The sequence below is a fragment of the Rhinolophus hipposideros genome (genome assembly GCF_964194185.1).
Source record: "Rhinolophus hipposideros genome assembly, chromosome: 11".
Classification (NCBI taxonomy): Eukaryota; Metazoa; Chordata; class Mammalia; order Chiroptera; family Rhinolophidae; genus Rhinolophus; species Rhinolophus hipposideros.
In genome coordinates, this window is record NC_138057.1 from 76,041,027 (window position 1) to 76,064,732 (window position 23,706).

A 23,706-nucleotide genomic window follows, 5' to 3' on the forward strand; every position below is an offset into this window, starting at 1 on the left:
GTTCAATCCTGGAGCCATCGCGTGATGTCACAGGAGACCCAGGCTTGCTCAGTCTTTCCGCTTCGCCGGCCTCAGCATTTGCTTGTCACAAGCACATGACAGTGACTGAACTTCCACCCGTCAGAGGCAGGGAGAACACAGTGAAAGCAGCAAAGTACTTACGGAGCATACTCAACTAGGAGTCCCAGAGAACTGGTTACAGAACAAAACAATCTTTTCCAGAAGCCTCCCTCAATGACTTCCGCAGTCAGTACCACGGGCCAGAAGTTGGTCACGTGACTGTGCCGAGCCCAAGCACTGGGGTACTTAGAACGAGATGACCGTGATTAGTTTTGCCCAAGTACGAGTCATTCCGTCCAACTGGGGTGAAGGAGTCCCTCCCCCGGGATCAAAGGATCTCTTCTGGTACCTGCACAAAATGAGGTGTTTCCTCGGGGTGCCGAGCACAACGCTTGCCACACAGAGGGCGCTCACTGGTCCTTTCACTGGACATCTACCGAGCATCCACCACGCGCCGTGGAGGCCAAAACGACGTGCCGTCTCTGTGCTGGGCAGGCTGAGGTCGGTCAAAGCGGAGGACACGCAGTCCCTCCCGCGGAGTGCCCGGCTCCACGCGACGCCGCGCAGGCGCCAGGGGCTCGGAGCGCCCGGCGGAGCCCCGGCCGGAGCGTGAGCCACGCACGCATGCTCACAGCGCTTCATCTCCGCGCATCCCCGGAAGCACTGCCCGTTTCGGCGGGCGGGATCGGGAAGCGTTTCCGGGGGCGGGGGGTGCAGGCGGAGGCGCTCGCGGCGGCGACGGCTGAAGCGGGGCCGGTGCGGGTGGCGGAAAGTGTCCCGGGCCGGCTGTGTGAGCGCCGAGCCCTTGGCAGGTACGGCAGCGTCGGGACCACGGGCAGCGAGGGGACAGGGAGGGCAGCCGGGGAGGTGTAAGGGCTGCTCCGAGGTCCCGGCGCGCGCCGCCGGTCCTGCCAGGCCTCTTCCGCCGACCGGGATGCTTCGGCAGCGCGCAGGCGGCTGGCGTCCCGGTGCCCCGGTCCCACCTTTGCGGTCCCCTGCCACCCCGGCGCGCCTACCGCGACACCCACGCCCCCGAGGCAGCGTCTCGCCCAAGGTCACCCCGCGGTGGCGGACCTGGCGGACCTGGGCGCTTAGAGATCAGCCCGTGTCCGCCCGCCGGCCTGTCGCGGGCGCCGGGTGGGCGCGGCGCCGCTGCCTCGGGTCCGAGCCCCGACCCGGAGGACGAACCGCGCCCGGATTTCGCGGACGTCTGTGTTTATCTCTGTGTTTCACCTGTGTTGCTGTCTGTTGTCACCTGTTGTCCCCTGCCCTTTTTGCCTCTCAACCCGGCGCCGTCAACTTTGTCGTTCCCTCCACTCGGTTTCTCTGGAGCCCCTCTGTGAGCATCTTGATGTCCGTCCCCGCCTCGCTTCTGGTCTCTCGACCCTCTGTTCCCCTCTCACGCCTTAGTCTCCTTCGTTGGCCACCCGAGTTGCTCTCTCTCTCTCTGCCTTTGTCACTTGTTTCTGCCTCTCTAACTGGGTTTGGCAGGCGGGGCCGGGAAGGTGACTCAGGACCCGTGCAGCTTCCTGCGCTGTTGACAGAGACGAGACTGCAGCCTGGCCTCAGCGCTGACAGGTGTCTGCCCAGCCTAAGCGCTAGGGCGCAGGATCGGCCGGCAGGCCGCCGCGAGGCCAGCGCGGAGCCCGCGCGCCTGGGCGAATCCCTGTCTTTCCCGATCCCTGGTGTCCCAGGCCTGCAGAGCAGCCTGCTTCCCTGTGCGCCGTCGCCCAGCGTGGCCTCCAGGGCTCTGCACAGCCTGCTCTCGGAGGTACAGCTGCGCCATGGGGCCTGACTGCAGGCTAAGGAAAGGTCGGTCGGAGATCCTCTGCCCTTGGGGCTCGTGGAGCAGGAGCAGAATTGCTGGGAGAACTGTATCCTTAGTTCGGAGGTCGTCGGGATGTACAATTACATTAGGAGAAACAATACTCTGGGGTTCGCTGTTTGCTTTACAAAAGTACTCACTGGAGAAATAAGGCAGACGCAAAGGCACAAATAGTGTTTGAGGAAGCTTACGCACAGTATCTAAGAAGCAGAATCTAGTTTCCCAGGTACTGGGAGAGGAGGGAATGGGGGGAAATTATTTAATGCATACGGAGTTGTAATTTGGGATGATGAAAAAGTTCTGGGAACGGTTAGTGGTGACGGTTGCATCACATGGTGAACGTACTTAATTGCCACCAAGAGTACACTTCAAAATGGTTAAAATGGTAAATTTTAGGTGAAGTACATTTTACCGCAGTGCCACAAAAGAAAAACAATCTCTCATGGGAGACACCTGGAACTAACAAGCTCTTTGAAGGAAGATTTTACTTTTCACATGAAGAAAATTCATGGGGTTGGGAAAAGAGTCTTTTTTACTAAAATAATGCAAAATTATGTTATTTCTTATGTGTGTTCTCACGGGTGAGGCCCTTGTTTGTGTTCTCTTATTTAAGCTTATCAGATTGCCTGTAGTTTATCAAGCTTTCTTATAAGATGTACCATGTTTCCCTGAAATTAAGACCTAGCCGGACCATCAGCTCTAATGCGTCTTTTGGAACAAAAATTAATGTAAGACCCGGTCTTATATTAATTGTAAGACCGGGTCTTACATTAATTTTTACTCCAAAAGATGCATTCGAGCAGATGGCCCTGTTAGGTCTTATTTTCAGGGAAACACTAGCTGCTGAAATGCTACTGTGTTGAATCTGTAGATACCATCGATTATTTTATGTGCCACCAAAGGAAAACACAGCTAATTAATCTATGCCATATGCTTTCTTATCATTAGGCTTTTAAAAATTCTTTTTGAAAAAATGTTTAGACTTATTTAGACATTCTAAATATCATTCTAAGGCATATATAAAAAGAAAAAATAAGTGGAATAAGTTGTTTAAAGTGTTCAGTAAACTTCTTAACATTCCTTCTCGTTTGAATACTTTCAGTTTAGAGTTGTGTCCATGCTTTTCCACGGTGTCGTCCTTTGTGCCATCTAAAACATTGATGAGGCTCTCAGGAATGCTCTGTCACTATCTCAGGCAGTGACAACTATTACAGTTTCCACCTGGCCATCACATCCTGATTTTGCAGAAATTTAAAAAAATGCGCCTCTTAAAATCCACTGAATATGTTCTATATATATTTTTCATGAACTTTTCCTTTTTACCTTATTTATATCTACAATAAGAATAGAAAGATTTGTCTTATTTGTAACATACTGAGGGAAAAAAAACTTTTCTTTTGTTGGTATATGGTTAATAATTTTGGTGAAACGAGGGACTTTTTGCCTCTGCTTTCTTGATTTGAGCTTCTTATCCTGAATTCTAATGAATATGAGAGGGTGCAGTTAAAAAGATTTCCTTGGCTTTATTGTAATGTAATGAATGGCAGGATGACTGATAAGTGGGGAGTTAGTGGCTAGAGCCATACCTTCTTTTTTAAAAAAATTTCATTATAGTTGGCATACAATATTAGTTTCAGGTATACAACATAGTGATTCGACATTTATATATCTTATGATGTGATCACCACAGTAAGTCTAGTCACCATCTGTCACTGTGCAGTTGTCACAATATTATTGACTATATTCCCTGTGCTGTACACTACATCTTTATGGTTGATTTATTTTATAACTGGAAGTTTGTACATCTTATTCCCCTTTACCTTCTTTACCCATCCCCCCACTTCTCTCTCCTCTGGCAATTATCAGTTTGTTCTCTTTCTATGTGTCTAGTTTTGTTTTGTTTGTTCGTTTTTTTTTCAGATTCCACATACAAGTGAAATTATACGGTGTTTGTCTTTGTCTTTACTTAGTGTAATACCTTCCAGGTCCATCCATGTTGTCACAAATGGCAAGATTTTATTTTTTTATTGCTGAATAATATTCCTGTGTGTGTGTGTGTGTGTGTGTGTGTGTGTGTCCATCCATTTATCTATGGATGGACACCTGGGTTGCTTCCATATCTTGGCTATTGTAAATCATATTTCAATAAACATAGGGGCACATCATACTTTCTTTTTTTCATCTCTGAAGTTTTAGGTAAAACACTCAGCTATGGCTCCAAATGAAAGGGAAATAGGTAAAGGGAGATTCATAAAATAGGTAGCTTGTTTTTTAGAAATCCTAAAACAGGTTTTACTAAGTTCTTTGTTTGGCTAGAGTGTTTCAATTAGGAATGCTGATTGACCATGGTCTAGAGACCGAAAACACTTTTCCAAAAGATACTTAATTCTGCAAAATTACATAGGCATTGACCATTAAAACTGAAATGATGTTGGTTTTCTATTTTTGACAAATGTGCCGTGGTAATGTAAGATATTAATATTAAACTGGGTGAGGGGCATATGGGAAATCTCAGCATTCTTTTGCATCTTTTCTATAAATCTAAAATTATTCAAAAATTAAAAGTTATATGATTTGCATATGTTTTCCCCCTGTTGTAGGTTATCTTTTTACTTTCTTAACGGTATTATTTTTACCTTTCACTACTCTTTAGTCTGCCTGCCTACTGATCGAGTCAGTCCCATCCATTCTACCTTCGTTTTCCATATTCACTGGTACTTTCATTGCTGTCAAACCTGGACTGTATTTACTGAAATCTTGTATGTAGCCTGTACTTGAGAACTGCTCCTTCTTTAAATCCATCAACAGATTTTCCTTCCTGGACATATTTCACATGTCACTCCAAAATTTTCAGTGCTGATCCCCAGTGCCCACACGTGAAGCTCAGACTCAGCCTTTGGCAGGGTAGTCCCGTCATCCTTTCCAGGTTTATCTCCCATCACTCCCTGTGACTTGTAGAAAGACAGGTAATGATGTCTGTGTCACCACCCATCCTTTCCAGGTTTATCTCCCATCATTCCCTGTGACTTGCAGAAAGACACACAGGTGATTAATTATGTTTGTGTCACCACCAGGCGTGGTCTTGAATGAAAGAGCTGAGGGAGAGTTTGTGAGATGGCTTTTGGTAGTAATTTTGCTATCATCTTAAGATCTTACCCTAAGTGTGATGGGACCAGTAATTCAATTTATTCTTCAGTGTGTCATGTTCACAACCCACAAGAGATTAAACAGACCAGAATGCCGTATGATTTGTAATTTTTCTTTCTATGTTACTAAACGAGATAGGCTTATAGTTTCTTTCTTTGTTGTTTTGTTTTGATACCAGGATTTTATATAAAAATAATTAGCAAGTTTTCTCCTACCCTTATTCCCTTGCCCCTTTCTTCCCCTCTGAAACAGTTTATGTAGCATAGGAATTAATTTGTTTTACTGAATTTTCCCATAAAATGTGCTTTACTGAATTTTCCCAAAAGGGCCTGGTGTACTTATGAAAATCATTCGAATGTGGTTTGTAATTTCTTTGCAGTTATTAATCTGCTCAGATTTTTTTTCTTTCAGGCCAATTCTGATCATTTATATTTTTCTATAATACTTTCTATTAATGAAACTTTAAAATTTATTAGTGTGGAAATAGCTTCTATTTTAATAAGTTTCCATAATGTGATTATGTTCCATTTCTTATTCCTAATTTTGTGAATTTGACATTTCAGTTTTAATTTCTTCATTGTTTTAGGAATTAAGAATACTTAATTATTGAATGGCTTTTAAAATTTTATGCTTTTAATTTTCTAGATTTATTACATTGTGTAATCACATGTAGTCAGATGGACTCTATGTCTGCATTTCTGCTTTGGGGAGTTTATTGGTGCTCGCTGTGGTCACTTACATGCTCACTTTTGTAAATGTCCTGTGGAAATTGAAAAAGGAGATGGATTATTTGTAGGCTTACAGAGGTTGTATGTTTCAGTTAAATTAGCCTTATTAATGATACCAATGTAAACCTCTAGATCCTAATTAGTCCTTTGTCTGCTTGATTTATTAAGGATTAAAGAAGGCATATTTATATTTCTTACTACAGTTATGTTTCTGTCACTGTTGTTTTTTGAAGACCATACTACATTTACAGATAAAAGTTCACAAGGTAACCCTCATTGTGAGTTATAAATTCATCACTTAACAATAAACTTGCATACCATTTGATGCTTTTTACATTGAATTTTACTTTGATATGAAATACATTTGTCCAACTTATTTTTGTTTTCATATACCTGTTTGTTTTCTGTGGGTTTTTTTGTTGTTTGTTTGTTTACATTTGACCTTTTTTGGTGGTTAATTCTAAAGTATTTTGCCTTCATTTTGAAAGTTGTTTTGATTGGGTAGGTACGGAACTCTAGGTTGACAGTTTTTTCTTTCAGTACTTTAATGATGTTTTATGTCTTTCATTGTCTTCTTTCTCTTGGTTGGCATTGTTTCTTAAAGAAGTTTGCAGCCTTTCTTATCTTTGGTCCTCTATACACAGTGGGTCTTTTTTTTTCTTCTGACTGCGTTTAAGATTTTTCTTCATTGCTGGTTTTAAATGATTTGATTATGATATACCTTGGTGTAGTTTTCTTCATGTTTCTTGTGTCTGGGCTTTGTTGAGCTTCTTGTACGGTATCTGTGGGTTTATCATGTTCATCAAATTTGGAAAGATTTTAGCTGTTGCTTCTTCAAATAAATTTCGGCCCCTATACCCTTTCACTCCCCTCCTTCAGGAATTCCAATCAGGCACCTTGAAGTTGTCCCACAGCTCACTGATACTCTGTTCCTCCTTCTCTTTTATTTTTCTCTCTGTTTTATTTTAGGTTGTTTCTATTACTGTGCTTTCAAGTTCACTAATCTTTTCTTCTGCAGTGTTAATTCTGTTGATACTCCCATCCAGTCTTTGTTTTGTTTTGTTTTGTTTTAATCGTAGGAATTCCACCTGGGTCTTTTTTTACAGCTTCCCTGTTTACCTAATATGGTTAATTTTCCTCTGTTTTCTTGAACATATGGAATGTAGAATTTTCTACCAATTGTATAAATCTGTCATTCTGGGTCTGTTTCTATTACTAGATTTTTTTTCTCTCTTTATTATGGGTTATATTTTCAGGCTCCTTGGCATGCCTGGTGTTTTTTGTTTTGTTTTTTTTTTTTTTGTTTTTTTACTGGGTGCCAGACATGAATTTTACCTTGCTGGGTTCTGGATATTTTTATATTCTGCAAATATTCTCAAGCTTTGTTCTGGAACACAATTAAGTTACTGAAAATAGTTTGATCCTTTTGAGGCTTGTTATTAAGCTTTCTGTATTTAGCAGGAACAGAACTGCATTTTGTTTGGGGCTAATTTGTCCCCACTACAAGACTCTTGTGAATGCTTGAGGTTTTCCACTCAAGAGAAGTTTTCTTCTATTAAATATTTTATTTGATTATTCCTTCTACTTCATTTGTTTTGTTCTTTCTCCCAAGGACACTAATTAGCTATACGTTGGAACTCTAGTCTCTGATGTCTTGTTCTATTATCTTTTCTCTTGCTGTGTTTATAGTGTATCCTTCTCCTGCATTTTGATTGAAGTTCCCCAAAGTGCCTTCCACATCATTGATTCCATTTTCTGCAGTTGCAGTTCTGCTTCTTACTGCCTGTTAAAATTTCTGCTCTATTAGTTTCCTTACGTCTGTAATTCAGTCAGCTTTATTGTTAATTTACATATCATCCGGTTATTCTGTCTCATCTTTTTTATACTTCATTCATAGAGGCCATGTTTTCGTAAGTTGGTGGAAAATTTTAGTTTAAAAATGCTATCTAAATTGTACTCTGTTTATCCCTTACTATTTCCTTCTTTTTTGTTATTGTAGATCTACTTACAGACCCCACTTACTTACTGTTTATTAATTTTTTTAGAGGGAAGCATTCTGTTCAGGTCTGAAATTTTCTCCCTTTGTGGGTGGATTGGTTTTGGTCCTTCATCATATACCGGAATGCTGGTAGAATCAACTCTGCTCTTTTGCTAGAGAACAGGCTGAACCATATTAACACCAGGTCGTAGCTTGAGTGGAATGGCTGAGACCAGAGGCTGGGTCTTAGGTACTTTGAGGAGAGCTTGAGCTCTGTGCACTTTCTTCTCTGTTGGTGAAATTGTGATGATCACAGGGACCTCCTCAAGTCTCTTTGTCCCAGCTGGCAAATGATGGGTGATACCTTTGCCTCCTTCCTGGCGCTATTACTGAGCCCCACCCTCTCATGTCAAGTTTCTAAAAAAAATCTTTGCTGAGGCAACCTTTGGTATCCCAGTGCAACCACCTCTGAATTTTGCCAATCTGCAGGACCTGTCCCATGGTCCACCCTGGCCTTTTAGCTACGGATCTTCCAAGTGAACTGGTATTAGTTGTTCTCTGTCACAATCGCTGCTATTATTGCATTTCCTTGAAAATAAGACCTAGGTGGACGATCAGCTCTAATGCGTCTTTTGGAGCAAAAATTAATATAAGACAGGTATTATATTATATAAGACCCGGTCTTATAGTAAAATAAGACAGGTATTATATTATATAAGACCCGGTCTTATAGTAAAATAAGACCGGGTCTTATATTAATTTTTGCTCCAAAAGACGCATTAGAGCTGATTGTCCGGCTAGGTCTTATTTTCGGGGAAACACGGTATCCATCCTAGGATTGCCTGTTGTAGCAGGTGCAGTTGCAAGGGCAATGTCTCCCTTCAGTCTGGCCCCATCTCTACTATATCCTTAATTAAAGTTTGTGGCATATAGATAACTTGAACCCCTATTTTCCAGGATTCAAGCCAATGTTTCCATATTTTTTTAGATTTCTTTTTTTGGGGGGGGCAGTTGTTAGGATGTGGTAAATGGGAACAATTATATGCTGCCCTCAAGTCTTCCTCTTACCCTGGTGACACCAAACTTTATAGTGACAAGATATATAACTCTGGGGTATACTAGGTTTCCTCTTCTGAATTCCTCCTGGGTTTGTAATTCTTTTGTGCGTTTTATCAGCCTTTGCCTTGAGTAACAGGATTGTGCGCATGTGTTTTGTCTCCCCTACCAGATTATAAACTCTGGGCTGTGAAATTCCTTGATCATCTTAGAAATCCCCCACAGTACCTTACATATAGTGTTTTATGTTGTTGTTTTTCGTGAGTTAATTCATTACTTCTATGAAAGTCTTTTAAACAAAACAGCAACTATACTATTAATATATATCACGGCTGCCTGTAAGTTTGTAAATATTGCTTATACAGCAGGGAAACCTGTAGAAGTTCAGGCTTTGCCTATTACTAAGATCAGGGAATATGTAGAAATGCCACACTCACCCAAAATTAAGGGCAGAGATCAGACACTTGTTAAATTGCAAGTACTGTTGCCACCTTGACACAGTTAAGGTTACATGCCTTTTTTCCAGTGGTTTTTTAATGTGTGGTAAAAGCATATATCATTCAATTTGCCATTTTAACCATTTTCAAGTGTGCGATTCAGTGGCATTAAGTACACTTACAGTATTGTGTAACAGTACCACTGTTTCCCAAAATTTTCCATCATCCCAAACAGAAACACTCCTCATTAAGCAATAACTCCCCCGAGCCCATGGTGACCTCCAATCTACTTTCTGTCTCTATGAATTTGCCTGTTCTAGGTACTTCAGATACATGGATTTATACAACATTTGTACTTTTATGTCTAGCTTATTTAACCTAATGCTTAGCATGATGGTTTATTTTTAGCATAATTTCAATGTTCATGTAGCATATATCAGAACTTCATTCTTTTGTGTGTGTGTTCTGTATCTGTCTTTTAGGTATAATTGATTTATAATGTTTGATCTATTTCCTTGTAGATCTTCTGTCTGGTTTTTCTATCCATTATTGAAAGTGAGGTATTGAAGTCTCCACCAGTAAATCTGTCCCTCTCTTCAATTCCGTCCAGTTTTGCTTCATATGTTTTGCTTCATTATATTTCTATTGCTATATATATAATTGATATATCTTCTTGATAGATTGAACCTTTTGTCAATATAATGTTCTTTAATCTGCTTTGACGTATAATAATATAGCCACCCCCTCTCTCTGTTGGTTACTCTTTACATGGAGTATCTTTTTCATCAATTGACTTTCAGCCTCTTTGTGCCTTTGTAGCTGACGTGAATCTCTTAGAGACAACATATAAATAAGACTCTGCCAATCTCTGTCTTTCAATTGGAGGAAGGATTTACTGCTGCCATTTAGCTATTGGTTTTCTGTATCTCTTGTATGTTTTTGTTCCTCAATTCCTCCATTTACTACCTTTAAAAAAGTTTTTTTTTGATATTCCATTTTGATTTCCTTCTTTCCTTTGCATGTATATTTTTTAGTTATTTTCCTAGTAGTTACTGTGAGGTTTACAATGAACACTGTAAACGTATAACAACCAGTTTGACTAGTTCAAGCTTAGTTGCAATAGCATACAAATGCTCTGCTCCTATACGCCTTTCCTTCCCTTTTATATTGTTGTCACAGATTACATCTTAATACCCGTGTGCCTGTTAACACAGATGTATAATGATTGTTCTATGCATTTGCCTTTTAAGTCAAATAGGAAAAGAGTCATAAACCAAAAGTGTAATCATATCAGCTTCTATATGTATGCGTACCTATGTTGTTACCTTTATCACTAGTCTTTATTCCTTCATATGGCTTTGAATTACTAGCTCGTGTTTTTTTATCTCACTCAGAAGGACCCCTTTATCATTTCTTGCAGACGAGATCTGTTGATAATGAATGACACCATTAGCTCTTGCTTATCTGGGAATATCTTAATGGCTCCTCATTCTTTGCCAGACATAGACTTCTTGGTTGACAGATTTTTCTTCTTGCATTTTAAATATGAGGTGTGATCAAAAATATGGTGACTGTTTAAATAAAAAAATTATTACAGTAAAAGACACATTGCCATTGATCCCCCTCCAAATACTCCCCCTCGCTTCGAACACACTTTGTCCCCTCGTTCTTGCCACTTTCTGAAGCAGCTCTGGAAGTCCTCTTTCGTATCTTTAGTTGTGCTGTTGTGGCCGCCTCGATGTCCTGAATTGATTCAAAACATTTACTTTCCATGGTCATTTTAACTTTGGGGAAGAGCCAGAGCCACACGATGCCAGGTCTGGTGAATAAGGTGGATGAGGACGCACCGTAATGTTTTTATTTGGCAGAAAATTGCTGTATCAGAAGCGATGTGTGACACGGAGCCTTTCCATTGTGATCACAAAATATGGTGAATGCTGCTGCCGAGTGCCATCCAATGGAAAGGCAGGGATCTTCAATACGGGAAGTGGCGTGTCGAACCTTAGTAACAGTGTGTGACAGGTTTCAGCTTGTTTGGTGCAGTCAGTTGGGTGTGAGCTATGGTTGACAGAAGGTGTGTTTTAAAGTGTGCCATAAATAATCCTCCATCATGACAATGCTCCATGTCACACTTCGCTTCTGGTATATGGCAGTTGCTGTCAAATCATTACAGTGTGTCCTCATCCACCTTATTCACTGGATCTGGCATCGTGCGATTTCTGGCTCTTCCCCAAAGTCAAAATGACCATGAAAGGTAAACATTTTGAATCGATTCAGGACATTGAGGCAGCCATGACAGCACAACTAAAGACATGAAAGAGGGCGTCCAGAAGTGCTTCAGAAAGTGGCAAGAGTGATGGGGTAGGTGTGTCAAAGCGGGAGGTGGAGGGGGGAGGATTTTGAGGGGGATTAATGGAAATGTGTCTTTACTGTAATAAATTATTTTTTAAATTTAAATATTCACCGTATGGTTTGATCACACCTTGTATGTCATACCACTGCCCTCTGGCCTCCATGGTTTCTAATGAGAAATTGGCTGTTAATCTTTTATGTGATGAGTGGCTTTTCTTGTGTTTTCAAGATTCTTCCTTGTTTTTGGCTTTCTACTACGTGACTTATATAATATGTCTCATGTCAATCTCTTTAACTTTATCCTACTTGGAGTTTATTGAGCTTCTTGGATATGTAGGTGTATCTTTTGTCAAATTTGGAAAGTTTTCAGCCATTATTTATTTTTAAATTATTTTAATTAAATTAATTAATTATTTTTATTGGGGAATATTGGGGTACATGTGCTTTTCCAGGACCCATCAATCGTCCTTCAATCTAGTTGAGGAGGGCACAGCTCAGCTCCAAGTCCAGTCGCCGTTTTCAATCTTTAGTTGCAGGGGGCGCAGCCCACCATCCCATGCGGGAACTGAACCAGCAACCTTGTTAAGAGCTCGTGCTCTAACCAACTGAGCCATCCCGCCGCTCCGGCTCCACCGGCAGCTCAGCTCATTGTCTTCAGTCTAATTGTGGAGGGCGCGTCTCACTGGCCCATGTGGGAATCGAACTGGCAACCCTGTTGTTCAGAGCTCGTGCTCTAACCAACTGAGCCATCTGGCCGCCCCCCCATTATTTTTTTTAATACCTTTTCTGTCCTTTCTTCTGAGACTCCTATGGTGTGCATATTGGTACATTTGATGGTATCTTGTCCCACAGGTACCTCAGATTCTGTTCATTTTTCTTCATCCTTCTTTCTACTCCTCAGACTGGATCATTTTAGTTGCTTTATCATTGAGTTTGCTGATTTTTTTTTTCCTTCTGCCTGCTTTAAATCCGCCATTGAACTCCTTTTGTGAATTTTTAATTTCGATTTGTATTTGTTTCCTAGGTCTGCCACGGGCTAGGTGACTTAAATAACAGACTTTTTTTCCTTTTTCCCCCCACCATTCTAGAGGCTAGAAGTCAGATCATGATGTTGGAAGATTTGGTTTCTCTTGAGAATTTCTCCTTGGCTTGCAGATGGCCACTTTTTCACTGTGTCTTCACATTGCACATACCTCTGACGTGTCTTGGTGTGTCCAAATTTCATTTCTTACAAAATCACCAGTCAGATTAGATTAGGACCCATCCTAAACCCCATTTTAACTTAATTACCTCTTTAAAGGGCTCATACCCAAATGTAGTCACATTCTGGGTCCCTGGGGTGTATAGAGGTATAGGGCTTCAACATGTGAATGGTGGAGGGGGGTGTGCAGTTCAGCCCACAACACAGCTATTATACTTTTTAGCTCCAGAATTTCTACTTGGTTCCTTTTTATAATTTATAACTCTATGTCGACATTGTTCTCATTTCCTTTAGTTCTGTGTCACATAAGGGTGGGTTTTGTTTGTATGTTTTTAGCAATTTGAGCATATACAAGACAGTTGATTTAACATTTTTGACTAGTAATTCCAATGTCTAATTCCTCAGGGATGGTTTCTGTCTAATTCTTTCTCCCCTCCCCCCCAATACACCAGTTTTTTTCCTTTTTATACTTTGTAATTTTGGTTGAGAACTGGAACATTTTGAGTATGCTAATGTGGTAACTTTTAAAATCAGATTCTTCCCCTCCTGGGAGATTTCTTTTGTTACTTGTTGATGGCTACAGTTGCCTGTTTGTATGGTGATTTTTCCAAACTATTTTGCAAAGTTGGTAGTATTCCTTGTTGTATGTAGTCACAAGTTTCTGTTGCATTATCTGTGAGGTCAGCCTGTGAAGGGGGCAAAACACACTGTGGGTCTGCCAGCTTGGCCAGGATGCGAAGCCCTGTTTTTGGAGGACATGCTCCTTGTCCACCCTGACATCAGCAAGCCACTGCAGGAACGTGGGCCAATGTCCCACAGGCTGTGGCAGGGCTGAGGAATGGAGATGGAGGCTGGTTTGGGCACACTGCTCTCTCAGCAACTTCCAGCAGCCTCTCCTTTCATCAAGCATTGCTTTGGTTTCTGTAGTCTCTGATCGGATTCCAGAGTTCCAAAATAGTTGATTCTGATTATTTTATTAACTTACTGTTTGTTCTGGTGGAGGGACTAACCTCTAGAGCTTCCTACTTCACCGTTTTTTGTAATGTCACGGCATTTATTTTTGTAGAACTTTTTAAAAGTCTTATTGTCAGTCATTTAAAATTCCACAATAGATATTTGAAATCTTGAAGAAAAAAAATGGATATTCAGTAAACAGTGTTGGAAAACCAGTCTAGCCATTTTGAAGGGGAAAGGGCTGGATCCCAATCTTATTCCTTATGACAAAATAAACTCTTTGTATGTTAAAGGTTTAAATGCTTTTTTTAATAAAAAAAAAAAAGTACCAGGAAAAAACCTAACTAATTCTTTTTATTTTTTAAAAATAACCTCAGAGTTGTGAGTGTGTTTTTATGTCAAACACAAAGCCCTGGAACCATAAAAGCAAAGATTGAGTAATTTACATAAATTGAAAGTTAATTTCCTGAATTTACAAACAAACTACAAATCAATAAGATGAATTACCCAATTTATTTGAGCAAAGGATGACTGATAATTTATAGGAAAAACAAATGACCAGTAAACATGAGTAAAGAGGATCTCATTCATACTTAAAGAAATGTTGATGAAAACAACAGTTGAATCATGGATTATTCAGTTTAGAGTTTTGCCAACCTTTTTTTCCTATTTGATAACATCCAGTGTTGGTGAGAATGTGGGGGAGTAGACGGTGTCATCACTGTAGGTAGGAGTGTGACTTGCTGCAACCTTTCTAGGAAGTAGTTAGGTAATCTATATCAGAATGCCAAGTGCACAGCCCTTTGACCCAGTAATTCCCCTGGTAGAGATTAACCTACAGATATTTCCAGTAATTCCCCCAGGAGAGATTAACCTGTAGGTATTTCCAAAGATTTGCCAAGATTGTTGTGCACAGATGTCCATAATTTCAAAAACCTAGACAATTAAAATTCTGTAAGAAGAAAACTGCTTAAATTCTGATGAACCCGTACTGCAAGAAGTTGTACAGCCATTAAACGGAATGAGTGAGCTCTTTTGTACTAATGTGGTGTCTCAGTCCATTGGAGCTACTATAACAAAATTCTATAGACTGGGTGGCTTATAAACAGAAATTTATTCTTCCCAGTTCTGGAGGCTGGGAAGTCCAAGGTCAAGGTGCTGGCAGATTCATTATCTGGTGAGGACACTGCTCATTGATAGCTATCTTTTCGACACAGGGAATTCTCCGGTGTCTCTTTTATGAGGTGTCCCATTTATAAGGACTCTGCCCTCATGACCTCAATACCTCCCAAAGGCCCCACCTCCCAGTCACATTGGGTGAATAGGTTTCGACATGAGTTTTTTGGGGGGGAAAAATCAGTCTATAGCATGTCGGAAGATCTGCAAGATACAGTAAGTGACAAAAGCTAAGCGCAGAATAAAATGCTGTTAACCTATTTTGGTAGGGACTTTTAAAGGATATATAGGATTTATTCTGCTATATGCACATAGATGTGTCTAGAAATACATACTGGAGGTTGTTAATGGTGATTTACTTTGGGGGGAACACACTAGGAAAAGATAGTGGAGACGTGTTTTTATAGCAGCTTCTGTAAGTTTTTTTACATGTGTGTATTAGTCCCTCTTCCCATTTTTTTTCAAAGAGCTAAAAGCAAATTCTACAGTGATGAGATCTAACAGATAATCTGTTTACCCAGATGTAGTTCTCAGAATTTACATACCTCTAGTCTATATATTTACCGGTTAACTTTTAGAAACTGCAAATAATTAGTTTGTTTCCTGGTCTTTTAATTATGATAAAATGTTGTAAGAGGTATAAAGCATAAACTAATACTTCATTCTAAAACCTCAGTCTTCTTGAAATTATCAATGACTAATCTGGTATTTTGGCGTCGTCTTAGATGAGGCAGAATGACGTGTTAGGAAAAATAGGCTTTAGAATAATAGAAACCTAGATTCAAATCCCAACTTAATAAAAAAAAAAGTAGCTTTTATTTTAACCTTGGGTTGATTAATTAAAATAGCTGAACTTGAAAATATCCATCCCTACATTTGCAGAGTCATTGTAAACGTCGAGTGAAAAAAGGTGTACAGCCCCTGGTATATAGTAATTACTCAACAAACATTAGTTTCTTCTTTTGGCATCTCTCCCCATCCCAAACATGACTTGCAACCTTTGTTTGGGTTGTCTGGTTCTTTTATCTCCCACCTGGGACTTAGCAGTGTTTTAATGTAGACAAGAGCCAGGTGACAAATAGTACTGGTAAACCTGTTGGGTGTTGTGGTTTGTGTGAATTTACTATGGAATTATGGGGCATGAGCAGGAGCTCGTATAAAGTTCATCTTGTTGATTGCCTTTGTTAGAAATTGTCCCTAATGCCTGATTTACCCCACAAAAGAGGTGTACAATAACAACGCAACTAATCCCTTATTCTCTTTTACAACTTCATCTTAAGATTGAGTTCATTCAGTAACAGAGGCGATATTTACTATCCTCTTTGGTCTGTAACTTTTTAAACAATTTGAAGACCACCATGTAGAAGGAATACCTGGCCTTGCCATTTCATTTTTTTCACATTATCAGAAGCTCCTAAAGGGCCAAAATTCTGATGGCATCTAGAGCAACTCACATTGTTCGGGGTCTCCGCGAGTTCACCCCTGTGGAGGGACCCAAACAATTGTTCTGGCACAGCCCCCTTGCCCCTTGCACCCTCGCTGGATCCTAGCAGTGGCCGAGTTCGCTCCTGCCTCAGCCTTCTGCCTCACTTTCTTCCATCCTCACTTTCTTCCACATCCCAACTTGAAAATTTGGGTTAAATCGGAGGCCTCTTAAAAACAATATCATTTTCATACATATGTTTATTTTGACTAGAAATGTTCACTTTGTTTTACTTGGGCGATTTCTTTGGTTCGCAAATCTAATGTCTCTGGATTCTATTCTCTCATTCATAGACACCGGCAAAATCAAGAGTTAATGCCGTGAAGCGTGGTGGGTGATTCCTGCTTTGGGCAAGCTCACACCTGCGAGCCTTGCCCCACCCACTAGTGCCCACAGACACGGGGACGTTACAGGACCGTGGAACCTGTTTGCTTAGTGATCAATTGGGCTGGAATTCGTACTAATTTTTCTTTCTCTTGTAGCACTGAACAAGATTTGTGATGAAATGGAGCCTGGAACAAACTCTTTTCGAGTAGAATTTCCTGATTTTTCCAGCACCATTCTGCAGAAACTGAACCAACAGCGCCAGCAAGGACAACTATGTGATGTCTCCATTGTCGTGCAGGGCCACATTTTCCGGGCACACAAAGCTGTTCTTGCTGCCAGTTCGCCCTACTTTTGTGACCAGGTCCTCCTGAAAAACAGCAGGAGGATTGTCTTGCCTGATGTGATGAACCCAAGAGTGTTTGAGAACATTCTCCTATCTAGTTACACGGGACGTCTAGTAATGCCTGCTCCCGAGATTGTTAGTTACTTAACAGCAGCCAGCTTCCTCCAGATGTGGCATGTGGTGGACAAATGCACTGAGGTTCTCGAGGGAAACCCGACAGTCCTTTATCAGAAGCTAAATCACAGCAGTGACCACCAGTCTCCAAGCAGCAGTAGTTACAATGGCCTGGTAGAAAGCTTTGAGCTGGGCTCAGGGGGCCACGCTGACTTCCCCAAATCCCAGGAACTGAGAGATGGAGAGAATGAAGAGGAGAGCACCAAAGACGAGCTGTCATCTCAGCTCACCGAGCACGAGTACCTTCCCAGCAACTCGTCCACGGAGCATGACCGGCTGAGCACTGAAATGGCGAGCCAGGACGGGGAGGAGGGGGCCAGTGACAGTGCCGAGTTTCACTACACCCGGCCTCTGTACAGCAAGCCCAGCATCATGGCCCACAAACGCTGGATCCACGTGAAGCCCGAGCGCTTCGAGCAGGCGTGCGAGGGCATGGATGTGCACGCGGCTTACGACGAGCACCAGGTCACCGAGTCCGTCAGCACCATGCAGACGGAGCACGCCGTCCAGCCCTCGGGAGTGGAGGACGACTTTCACCTCGGGGAGAAAAAAGTGGAAGCCGAGTTTGACGAGCAGGCTGATGAAAGCAATTACGACGAGCAGGTGGATTTCTATGGCTCTTCCATGGAAGAGTTTTCCGGGGAGCGGTCGGATGGAAATCTCCTTGGACACAGACAGGAGGCTGCCCTCTCAGCGGGCTACAGCGAGAATATTGAAATGGTAGCAGGGATTAAAGAAGAAGCTTCCCACTTAGGATTCTCAGCCACCGACAAGCTGTATCCTTGCCAGTGTGGGAAAAGTTTCACTCACAAGAGCCAGAGAGATCGCCACATGAGTATGCACCTCGGTCTCCGGCCTTACGGCTGTGGGGTCTGTGGTAAGAAATTCAAAATGAAGCACCATCTCGTGGGCCACATGAAAATCCACACAGGCATAAAGCCCTATGAGTGTAATATCTGTGCAAGGAGGTTTATGTGGAGGGACAGTTTCCACAGGCATGTGACTTCTTGTACCAAGTCTTACGAAGCTGCGAAGGCTGAGCAGAATACAGCTGAGCAGAATACGGCTGAGGCTAACTAAAAATAGGAGCTGGCCCTTGAGTGGCAGGCACAAAAATAAACGATGGTAATTATGCAAATCTGGGCACAGATGATATGTGCTACTTGCTATTATGAGAGAAGCTTAAAAAAAAAAAAGGAAGATATTTCTGAAAGACCAGTTCTAAGTAGGCCAATTAAAAAAATCTAATTTGTCAGATTTGTATGTTCCAGTCCAGGCCTGGAGTAGGTAATAGGGGTAAGTTAACGCACCTGCCAGCTGGCAGTGTCAACCTTGAGGTCTGTGGTGAGGGAGGCAGGCAGACCTGGTGAAGGAGGGGTCTGCACGTGGGACTGGGTTTAGCCCACCAGTTCCACTTCAGGTGGCAGCAGCGTTCGAGCACTCATTACAAGGTCACATTGGAATTTTATTTTGCTCTTACTATAGATACTTAGGTAATGTGGATTTGTTTTGGTAGCTGCTTCAATGAATGAAATGCTACTTCTGTAAAAGCTACAAATAATGTGATTCCTAGGATGCGAAATTGAGTAACAGCTCTCTTGTCTGGTTTCATTCTTTCTAAAGGGTATTTTACGTAAAATGGAGATACTAAGAGGGCGCCATTCTAAGTAGAAAACAACTTATGGTACAAGCTTCAATTTCTGTAAGATGCCACTGTCACAATGTGTTTCAGACTCTTGATAAGGCGAAGTGTTGTATTTCAATACTAACATTTAGTTCGAACAATTGCGTCTAATTGTAATTCTCTAGCGTGCCACAGATAGGTATTCCTAATTGGTTTGCTGTCCCGAATCCTTTTGGTTTCATTGTAGCATCTCCACAGTGGGATTTGCTCTATGGCTGGCAGACATCTAGCCTGCTGGGACTGACCACGGTACCATTGGCTGCTGCAGCCGTTTTGCTGTCTTAGATTATGGTGCTTCCCAAAGAGGTCAGTCAGTGACCACATTTAGTGAGCAGGAGCCAAAAGTCACAGCTGAGAGTTACCTGGGAACTTCAGGGATTCCTGGAGTGCTGCAGTGACTCTCCAGCTGTCAGAGTGAGTTGCCCAATAGCAGACTTTTGAGTGGCAGGTTACACTTGAGGGGGGAAAACGCTGCCCAAGAAAAGAGGAGTCTGGAAAATACACTGGTGGGGTCGATAGTCTTTCAGGGGAGGGCACTGAGCTAATACTACCAGTTCTTTAGGAGTCCTGGCAATGTGTTTTAAAAGGGGCAAAGGAGTCCTCATTTTAGAAAGTAGTCTACAGATTCATGCTCCCAAATGACAGGTAAAGCTGCATACATTTACAAGTCCTCGTAGCCATTCCTAGCAAAAACAATAAGATACGCAGCTATTCTGAGATCTTTTCTGCCAATCAGTCAGATGTTTGAAGGTAAAAAGCAAGCTTATACTCAGGATGTTTGACTGTGTAAGATACCTGATGTTATCCCCAGGGTAGTACGGAGTGCTACTCTCATGTCAACTTTCCCAGAAACTTACTGCTCTCTTACTCCGAGTGGAAACTTTTCTTCCTTAAAATAAAAATAACTTCTTGGATTTGGGATGAAATTTTGTTTTAAAAGTTTGGTGTTGCTCTAATGTGATAGACATTGCTGGCGATGGCGTCTGGTCCTCAAGCTCCTACCACCAAGGCGTTTTACCTGCTGAATGTTGTCTGGAAAGGGGAAAGAAAGGACTTACTCACCGGTTAACTCTTGTAATCAAGATTACAAAACAGGGATCTATCTATTCATGAACACTGTATCATTCTCGATATAAAAAAAGCACTTTGTATTTAAAACTTTATTATAAATAGATATATATACATATACATATATATATATACACATACATATATGTATATCTATATATATACATATTGCTTTTTATAACCTAGAGACTAGCTGTTACCTCTTGGTTGTTTGCCACGTTCTTACCCTCTTAGTGTTGACAATTCTCCAGTTAGCACTCCCGTCTCTGTGTACCTGACAGAAGTGTGTAGAGGTGACTGTACAATCAAGCTCAGTGGCTCCTTTCCTTTTTTCTCATGTCAGAAGCCGCTGGGTTTTAGGTATGATCCTAGCCATTATGTGTGACGAAGAAACTGTTTTATTGCTCCTAGGAATTTCAGTACTGAGGCGGTGAAGCCATTTTGTTTGATCACCCTCTTCCATGGAATTAGTAAACCATTTTCTGCCTGTTTGGAAGGTTTGATGTGCTGTGTCCCATTAAAGATGATATTCAAATGAGCGTTGGGACATTTGGGGAGACGAGTCTGAGAGGTAAAATGAAAATAGTCAGGAAAAATCATGATCCTTCAGTTTTGCTGAAATCAGCAGCACCCTCGTCATAAGTAATGCTGACGAGCTTTTGTTCAGCCAGGGCTGGTGGGCACCTTTGGGTGACAGTTTTGGAAGCAGTCAGCGATGCTGGGACTTATTTCACGTGAGGAGAGGTATATCTTTAGCTGAAATCCTCATATGCACATCAGCTACTAGCTGTAGAATTTAAAGTGTAAGTTCCTCACATCTGCTGTTTTACATTTTTCATGAGAGTTGGGGTTTCCGTAAAAATTAGGGTTGCTAATCAGGTCATCCAGACCCTGTGAGATGGTTGGGCATCTGAAATGCAGCCATGTTCAGAGACGTGGGAGCTGGGGATTGCCTTAGTTTGGATATTAAAAGTGAATTTTTATAAACTCTGCTCTTTAGGATCAGATCATACTGTATTGCTACCATTTTTCCCTGCCCGCCTGGGTTGGATAGATAGTCTGTCTCCTGAGCCTCGGTACAGCTTTAGAAAATCTTTATCCTTCCAAAGTTTGGATAGTTGTGGGGTAACATTTTCCAAACAGCCTTTCAGGGATTGCGTCAGTGGCCTACAACCAAGGTATTTGTCCTCTACTTTGAGTCTTAACTGGGGTTTTTCTCCAATCCCAGTTGGAAAGGGCTTCAAGGCACCGTCAAGGGTATTTAATATTAATACTTACCCCAAGCCTTTAATTTTCGGTACACGCAGAACAGTAATCCACTTGTTAAAGCAGGTGTCACTGTGTAACTAGGGACGGAGTGCGATAGCCTTTCCTCCCTGGTGAGGGCTCCCCTCAGGGGTCCTTCCTGGCCCCAGCCCTGCTGGTTCCAGTTTCCGCATCTCACCTGCCTCCTGTCCCTTCTTTTGGCCACAACTTTCAAAGAGCCTGCCCCAAAGGGTCTCCTCCGTTCTAGTGGGCATTTGCTGAACTAAACTGACCCTGAGCTGATTTCTAGCTCTTTGGGAAAACTGCTTAGTGTCGCATATCCCCAAGCTGCTGGGAAGTGAAGTTGAGGCAGAGCAGAAACAGCAGAGCTGTGCTATCCCTGGGGAAGGGGATTTGCTGCAGCCCCCTGGTCACTGAGGGTGGAGAGGTCGCCATCCCACCTAACCCAGGTGTGTGCTTTCGTAAGGTCTCTGATAATTTAGGAATGCTGGAAACCAAGCAACATATTACCACCACCCCCCCAACCCCCGTCTGTACCACACTTACTTTTGTGATTTAGGTTGCAGTCATGGGTGACTGACTTTGTTCATTGAAACCAGGGTTTGTTTGGGTATTTTCTTTGCTACTTACATATTTAAAGGTACCAGTTTCTTACTTCGGATTTCTACTGATAGTGCTCTATGGGAAGATGCTGGAACACATTTTGCAAATGTGATTTTTTCCCCTTTTTTTTAGTTTTGCTTGAAGCCTGTGTCACATTGTCAGTTGCTGCTGCCTTCTTTCCCTTTATGAGGTTCCCGATGTTTCTTCCAGAACGTTACTTTATTTATGCAAGTCAGGTGACTCTTAGACCACAAAACCGTTTGATGATAAACAGATTATCACTAGGTGCATATCTTATTGATATTTTGTGAAATGTTATGCCTGTGTTGCAAAAGTCGAATAGTTTTGTCTTTATATATTGCTGTCTTCAGTGTACAGCATGGTTTTACTTAAATGAATGTTACTGTTTAATATTTTCTTCTTATAGAAGAGACCATGCCCTTTTGTATGACATGTTTTAATAAATGTTATCTGTCAACTTTGTAACAGTTTTTTCACTTTGGGCATATGACCACATGTCTTTGTTTTCATTCTGGCTTTTGCCACCTGAGAATAAAAGGTATATTGTGGCCTTTTGATAGCAAATGCCAAATAGATAGTCGGATCAAATAGGTAGTGAGTGACCATTTTGCTGTGCCAGGCACTTACGATTGTCTCATTTTAACCCCCACCAGCCCCATTAGGTGTGCTGGGTATTCTCTGTTTGCACCTTTAGATCCCCGCCCCACCCTGTGCTTTGCTCTGGAAGCTGGCCTGTGTGGACGTGTCCTTCTGGCTTCTGGTCAGGGTCTTCCAGAGACACGCTGGAAAGAGCTTGGCAGATGAGAGGGGAGAGAAGTTGGGTCCTGCCTGCTGCTTGCCAGGCCTGGGTTGACGGTGGCTGGGCTCCTCTGTCAGGAGCCCGACAGAGGTTTGGTAACCACACCCTTTGTCCTTACTCCCTGTTTGGGGCTTCACTGTCCTCCCAGGAGCCCCATAACCCTGCCCACACCCTTTGTAAATAGTCCCTTTATGAAAGTCTCCACAGTCCGGCCAGCGGAGTGTGCCGTGTTTCATGCCAGGATCCTGGCTGATGCCTTGGGTCTGTCTCTTCATTTCACATGTGAGCCTCCCGTGATTCCAAGAAGGCAGGTGTGTTACCGACGGCAGGACAGTGACTGGGATTCAAATCAGGACGTGGTGGCACCACGAGGAGGTGGTTGGTATTTTCCACTTCTCTCTATGCCTTCATGCTTTTTAGGCGGGTCTCTGCCTCACCTCACTTTGCTCTTCCCCCATCACACCCCCCCAAAAGAAAACAAACTTCAAGAAACAGCAGCAGTGCTTTTTAAAGTGCTGCAGGCACCGAGGGCCCCACATATTTCCTAACAACAGCTCATTACCAGAGATACTGCTTGTTTTAGACCAAACTTAACCATCTTCCCACACAAACCTTCTGTTACCACTGTTTGTTGTGAGGGTTTTTCCCCCTCCCCATGGCTGATTTCGAAGCCAACTACAGATCGCCTGTGCAAGTTGAGCCATTCTTTGTATGTATGGAAGTCCAGAAGAACCATTTTTAGCCTCGTTCTAAGGTGGGGCCTGTCCATCCTGACGAAGGGTGAGCAGCTCAGGCCCGGTGGCATGGTGACCCCTCCGAGCCTGACTCTCACCCCTCCTGGCTACCCTGCTGAGGCCCCTGGTTACCAGCAGGCCAGTCCCCCCCAGGAAGCAGGACTTCCACAGGGGCGGGACCTCTGGGCTGTGAAGATGAGAAGCATTGCGTTTCCCATCAGGAGCAAGGAAACGATGAAGTGCCTCATGTGTATTTGGGAACAGAAGCGGAGTGGGATGTGACGGTGTCA

General features: G+C 42.4%; 1 protein-coding gene across 1 annotated transcript; it reads left to right on the plus strand.

Annotated features, from left to right (window-relative positions):
* The first annotated feature begins 757 nt into the window (after positions 1-757).
* ZBTB43 (zinc finger and BTB domain containing 43) lies at positions 758-19,842 on the plus strand. Its single transcript, XM_081065396.1, has 2 exons — positions 758-872; positions 16,880-19,842. Exon 2 carries the CDS (start codon positions 16,903-16,905, stop codon positions 18,319-18,321), a length of 1,419 nt encoding a protein of 472 aa, XP_080921522.1. The 5' UTR covers positions 758-872; positions 16,880-16,902; the 3' UTR covers positions 18,322-19,842.
* Positions 19,843-23,706: the final 3,864 nt, after the last annotated feature.

Coding starts and splice junctions, on each gene's coding strand:
- ZBTB43 (XM_081065396.1), top strand. CDS start 16,903: ATGGAGCCTGGAACAAACTCTTTTCGAGTAGAATTTCCTGATTTTTCC.